The sequence below is a fragment of the Helicoverpa zea genome, chromosome 29, assembly GCF_022581195.2.
Source record: "Helicoverpa zea isolate HzStark_Cry1AcR chromosome 29, ilHelZeax1.1, whole genome shotgun sequence".
NCBI lineage: Eukaryota > Metazoa > Arthropoda > Insecta > Lepidoptera > Noctuidae > Helicoverpa > Helicoverpa zea.
Genome location: NC_061480.1, coordinates 7,089,099 through 7,095,942, shown reverse-complemented (window position 1 = coordinate 7,095,942; position 6,844 = coordinate 7,089,099). Strand labels below are relative to the sequence as shown.

General features: G+C 37.3%; 1 protein-coding gene across 1 annotated transcript; it reads left to right on the top strand.

Moving 5' to 3' along the window:
* The first annotated feature begins 5,340 nt into the window (after window positions 1–5,340).
* LOC124643943 lies at window positions 5,341–6,394 on the top strand. Its single transcript, XM_047183060.1, has one exon. It carries the CDS (start codon window positions 5,423–5,425, stop codon window positions 6,392–6,394), a length of 972 nt encoding a protein of 323 aa, XP_047039016.1. The 5' UTR covers window positions 5,341–5,422.
* Window positions 6,395–6,844: the final 450 nt, after the last annotated feature.

Sequence of the window (6,844 nt, the reverse complement as noted above, 5' to 3'; positions counted from 1 at the left end):
TAGAGACTGAAAAGCAAGAGAAACAACAGTTACCTTTAAACGTCTATTTCTGTTTTTTTTTTTTTTTTTTTATCCTGTTAACATTGAAACCACTAACTATCTGAATGCTATTTCAAGAAAAGAGGTTGTTAGGTTTGTGGCTACTTAAAATGGCTTGCTAACAATGGCTGGCTAACATTAGAACCGGTTTTTCTCGGGACCTCTGGGACCGTTTACAAAAATATTTGGATTCCGTCTTAAGAGTGAAGTAAAGAACCTATTTTAACCATTCCCACTACTGGGCAAATGGCTTGGGCTTTATAAAGTGACTGTTCAAGTTTAACATTAGAACCGGTTTTTCTCGGGACCTCTGGGACCGATTTTCAAAATATTTGGATTTCGTGATAACAGTGAAGTAAAGAACCTATTCTAGCCATTCCCACTACTGGGCAAATGGCTTGGGCTTTATAAAGTGACTGTTCAAGTTTAACATTTGAACCGGTTTTTCTCGGGACCTCTAGGACCGATTTCCAAAATATTTGGATTTCGTGTCAACAGTGCAGTAAAGAACCTATTTCGACCACTTTCACTGCTGGGCAAATGGCTCAGGCTTCGTTAAGTGACTATCTATGGAGAACATTTGAATCGGTTTTTCTCGGGACCTCTAGGACCGATTTCCAAAATATTTGGATTTCGTATTAACAGTGAAGTAAAGAACCTATTCTAACCATTCCTACTAATGGGCAAATGGCTTGGGCTTTAGAAAGTGACTGTTCAAGTTTAACATTAGAACCGGTTTTTCTCGGGACCTCTGGGACCGATTTCCAAAATATTTGGACTTCGTGCAAACAGTGAAGTAAAAAACCTATTCTAACCATTCCCACTTCTGGGCAAATGGCTTGGGCTTCATAAAGTGACTATCTATGGAGAACATTTGAACCGGTTTTTTTCGGGACCTCTGGGACCGATTTCAAAAATATTTGGATTTCGTGTTCAGGGTGCACTATGGAACCAGCTGGAACTACTTCCACTGCTGGGCAAACTTAGAGCCCAGACCCTGGCATTGTCCTTTGTCCCCGAACTTACAGCATTTGGAATATTCCAGAAAATTAGATTTAGCTTCTAAAAAAGCAGAAAGTTTTAATGCCAGAGTTGCAAAACTTGTAGGAGGAAAGAGTATCAATTATGCTATGAAAGGCTCCTACAGTGGACGATGTGCAGGCGCAGCTGTTTTATTTAATACCGGCACACTGCAAACAGCCGTACACAAATTTATTTTTAAAACAGACGCAAACGCAGAAATTTTACAATTAGAAAGTAGACGAAATAAAATTAATAAAAAAAGAATAAATATTAAGGAAAAAAAGGCACAACAAAGCTGCATCTCATTCGCGCATCAGCATCCTTCTGCACATTATGGTGCCACATGCCATAAACCGGATATGGATGTCGAGGAATACTGCAGAGCTAAGGAAATTTTCCTCAAGAGGCCCAATATTGCAGAGTGCAAGCCAACTCTGGTAAGAAACCAGACGAAAACTGCTTACAGCTTCTTGGTTTGCCAGAGTTTGCAAGCGGCGCGCTAGCACGAACTGTGCCCCTCTTGTTCACGTAGTGGGGTAGCAGAATTGCGAAACTCTGTATGTAAGTCACACGCGCATGCCAACAGCAACAACACACGCCACGGACAGGTCAAGCGCGCCGAGTCATCAAAATTGCACTCGTCGCCTGCCGTCGCCACTACTAGTGATGCGTCACCGTGCCCCACCCTACCCGAGTCCCCTGCCTTCGGGACGCCAACTTCTAAGAGTAAAAAGTTTATGCCTTTTAAGCTCAAACATATACCTGTAAAATATTATTTGATAAAAATAAATACACCGCGACTTTTTAGTCGTCTTACAAAGGTGGTCCACTCAATGTATCCGACATAAAATACCACTAGGCACGATTATTATTTTTACAGCATTAATTAAGATAATAGGTGCAAAGAAAAATAATTAATACATTAGAAATAAGAAACATCCTGTTAATAATGTTTACGTATCAAACGGTAGAAAGTAGGTAACTTCCCAGCGCTCGAGTCGAGTGATCGTTCCATCTCCATTTTTTACGAGACAAAATATCATAAGCCAATCTAGCACAGTCCACGTAGACTGTCATCCAATGAGATTCATTCCACGAGCGGCACAACGGCACCGCCAAAGACGACGACGGCACTTTTCAAAGAGTCCACGTGGACTTTGATAAATGCCGCCTTTTACTTAAAAATAGGTTTTAAAGGTCACTCTGTGGCTCAGTTGTCGTCCGAACACCGGAAGTGGAAGTGTGCGCGCACTACCGGTAATCAAGTGTTGTTCGCGATCGCTACGAGTGAATAGGGTATACGTCTTGCATGATAAGTGATAGGAACCGTCGCTGCTCGAATATCGAGTACCTACAAATGGTACGCGTGTACGCAATAGCTGGTGACAATTTAAGGGAAGCAAGAAGATAATAATAATGTTACGGAACCGAGGAGTGATCAACCCACACGAAATAATTGTGTTGCGCGCGGCGCGTGTGACTGTTGTGCGCCCTGAGCCGCGTGGGGCTACCGGTAACCCAGCGAGCGGTACACATTTATCGCGCGCAAGTACGTCGAGTGACAGAGGCCTGATATGAAATGAAATGCCCGTAAAAGTATGAAGGAAGAATTGGAATTAAGTGTTACAAGTTAAGTAAGAGTGCAAGTTTACAAACTGCTGCATAATGAGAACATTAAGATTGCAATAGTAAGAAACTTATTTTGCACTAGGGTGAATGAACTTTGATAAAGACGCCGCGCCACGCAGCGCCGCGCCGCTCCATTGATACAAGACTCGGGCCGCGCTCACTACAGGGTGTTTTTATAATCTATGTCATGCGTCATAATAATGAATTAATTTTTATTTTTGGATTATTCAAATGTCATAAATATATATATTTTTTTAATGAACGTGTTCTAGTCATTGGATACATGAAGTGGGCTGCCGTTGTAAGACGACTAAAATGTCACGGTGTATAACTACCTCCGAAAGGTTATTGAACTTTTACTAAATTCTGAATTTATGCAGGAGTTAGTGATTTATTTTTTCTGTAACATCTTGATCTTTCTTTCTGTATTACTATATTAATTAATTGGAAATATACTGTATTTTAACAATAAAAAATAAAAACCAGATACTGTAAGTACGAACAAGGAGTGCGGGGGGGTGCAAACCGGACAATTCGCGCGGGGCAGTGCTGTTGTCTATTGTCTTTCGAGGTGAATTGTCGCTCGCGCGCAATTAAAACATTGTTTTTGTTAAATATATAAAAAACTCGAAGTGCTTCTAAATGCCCACTATTTGGTGAATGTTGTGAGTTAAAGAAAAATGTTCTACCTACCTACGAAGATGTTGTGAAACATTACGAATAGACGAGGCAAAGCATGAAAACGAGCAAACAGGAGCCCAAATTTTCAGAAATTTAACAGTGACGAGTACCAGAATTATACAAATGTTAAAAACTTACCACGAGAAGCGGAAAAATCTTCTTAAGTCGATGAAAAAGAATTCCCAGCAAACTTTAGAAAATTTTATGAAAAATAAAAAGTTACTTTTTGATATATCAGCTTGTAAATGCTAAGATTTTAGCTGTTGCACGTGTCCAAGAGAAAAGAAGGTCCCTGTTGATGATGAGACGGCCCGCCCCACAGTAGATCGACGCCATACAAGCGTTGGGACATAGGATATTTAAATATCCAAATGTCAATTTTTGAAAAACGAGTTATGCCATCGTATTTGTCTTCTTATTAGCTGTTAAAAATGTTACTAGCATTTTCTGATTGGACTCTTACATCGAGAGCTATAGCGCAAAATGTGATTTAAATGTATGGGAAGTGACTTAAAAACTGATGTATCTCGACATTCCCTTCGCCTTTCGACTTGATTTTTTTATATGGTAATAAGACATATATTTCGCACATTTTCTTCAAACAAACATGGTGCGATAAATGTGCCCGTTTTAAGATACAAGTATAGACCGATTTTTGCAATATCATCTACGTATTTATTTATAAGTTTCACATATTTTATCTCTGAATCTCACTTCAGTGGTGACTCACTGATATGGTCAGGCCATAACTCATTGGTGCACCGATAATATAATCTCTGGAAATAATTATATACTACTAATGAGATAATTTGTTAATTTTTGGTAATTTGTTATTACCTAAATTTTAATGAGGTGATTAGCTATTTTTTTGAAAAATTAGCTAATTACTTATAAAAGACCGTTTTATTGTTTACAATAAGAACTCGAATCGATTTTTAACATACCTACCCTCATTAGTGCCAATTTTGGAAACCATATAAATAGGTGCATTACTTGAAGAGCATTAGTTGTAATTTCATCCTCATCCGAGTGTTGTCATTATGTCTTTTCACGGTTTCGGTACTTACCTCGACCTTTACATTTCTCTACGTGAAGGTGGTGATATTCGGGACTATAATCAATTATTTACGTCTCTGAAAACCAATAGTGATTTTCAGTTAAGAGACGCAGTTGAAAAAGAACTTAAAGAATGGTGTCGTAGATTTTGTTATCGGATCTATGCTAAATGGATGAAATCTTCAAGAAATCAAGAAGCATTTATGCGGAAGTATTCCTCCTGGTTGCAAGCAGATATCAAATGGCCAGAAAATTGGAAAGAGAATGTTATTATACCCGAAGAAGAAATAGACGAGGCATCTGAAGAACCAACAGCGACAACATCCGATTCTTTCACAAATGTTGTGATGAATCCGGAATGTCGGGTTTCCGACGCATCTACATCTACTTCGATAGAAAGCCGCAAACCTTTTGAAGAATTATCGAACAAACAAAAAAGAAGACGCACAGAATCGAGTTGCAGCTCCTATAGCACGGAAGAAATCGTCTTCTCTGCTCAAACGAGCCTCAAATCATCTGGAAAAAAAGATGTGGCTGAAATCCTGCAGTACCTTTTAGAAAATCCAGAGCAAGTCTCTAAAGTAAAGCAGTTTATTCAATTTGGAGAAATGAAAGAAATATCATCCCAAAAAGCTTTGGCATTATATGTCACTTTAAGACTATCAAAGTTTCGATACATAACACTAAGAGATTTCAGTGAAAAGGAAGGAATTTGTAAATACCCTAGTTATTATAAACTTCAAGAAGAGAAGAAAAAGTGCTACCCTGACAACAGTGCTGTAACAATAACAGAAACTTCTGTTAAGATTAAACTTCAAGCTCTGTTAGATTTAACTGTAAATAGACTTATTCAGTGTTTGGACATAAGTCTTGACAAAGATGAACTCCTGCTAAGAGTAATGAAATAAGCAAATGGGGGTTTGATGGAGCCTCAAATCAAAGTGTACATCAACAAAAGTCGGATTGTTCAAATCAAGAACTACAAAGCGTGTTCATGGCGAGTCTTGTGCCATTGAAGCTCACAACTCAAGATGGATGTATTATTTGGCAAAACCAACGGCCTTCATCAACGTCTTTCTGCCGACCCATTATGTGTAAGTTCATGAAAGAAACGGAGTTTAATGTTAAAAACGAAATGACTAATATAGAAACAGAAATAGAAAGTTTAAATCCAACGAAATGTGAAAATGCAACTATCAAGCATAAATTGCTCTTGACAATGATAGATGGAAAAGTGGCATCCTATATCTCTGGCACTTCTACAGCAGTTTGCGATTTGTGTAAGGCGCGTCCGAAGGAAATGAACAATATAGAATTGGTTCAGAAAAAACCAGTGGACGAAGATATGTATAAATATGGATTAAGCAGTCTTCATGCATGGATCCGTGCCATGGAATGTTTGCTTCATATAGCATATAGATTAGACATTAAATCTTGGCAATCAAGAGGAGACGATGCCAAAAAATCTGTAGATGAAAGAAAAAAGAACATTCAAGACAGATTCAGAAAAGAAACTGGTTTATTATTAGACGTTGTAAAACAAGGCAGTGGGACGACAAACAACGGAAACTCAGCTAGAAGGTTCTTTCAAGATCCAGCCAAAACTGCTGATATAACTGGACTAGACGTTGCTTTAGTGCAAAGACTTGGTGTGATCCTACAATGTATTTCTTCTGGTGAAAAAATTATTGTAAACAAATTTAATGAATTCTGTATAGATACTGCAAAAATGTTTACCAATCTTTATCCATGGTATTATATGCCTGTGAGTATTCATAAGTTGCTTATTCATGGAGCTCATATAATTGAGCATTTGTCTATAGTGCCAATCGGTTTTTTGACAGAAGAAGCATCTGAAGCGAGAAACAAAGATTTTCGTAAATTTAGAGAGTCTCACTCGAGAAAAAGTAGTAGTATTAATTGTAATGAAGATGTACTTCATAACCTGCTTCAGATCCTTTTTTGACAACCATACGACCAAAATTGGATCGTAACGTAAAGAGAAATATGTTTAAAGAAGTTTATGAAATGATAGTCACAGAAGAAAATCAAGTAGAATTTTGTGACGTTATGAATTTAATATCTGATAGCGATTCTGAAGAATCTGAAATAGAATCTGATGATGATATTTTCTGTGACTAACACTTTCTTTTAGACTATTGATTTTTATGATGCTTTATGATGCTGTTCTTCGTTTTGTTTGTTATATTGAATATTTGTTTTTACTGTTTTTATCATGTCTAAATATTAGTGTCAACCAATTTAAAATTTTGTCCTTACTTTATCATTATGAAATTAGTTATTAGTAAATTGTAGTTAAGTACTTCAATAAATATCTTAGTAATAGAATTGTAGGTATATTTTGATGTTTTTACATATTTTATTATTTGTAATTTATTATTTTTTTAGTAACTAA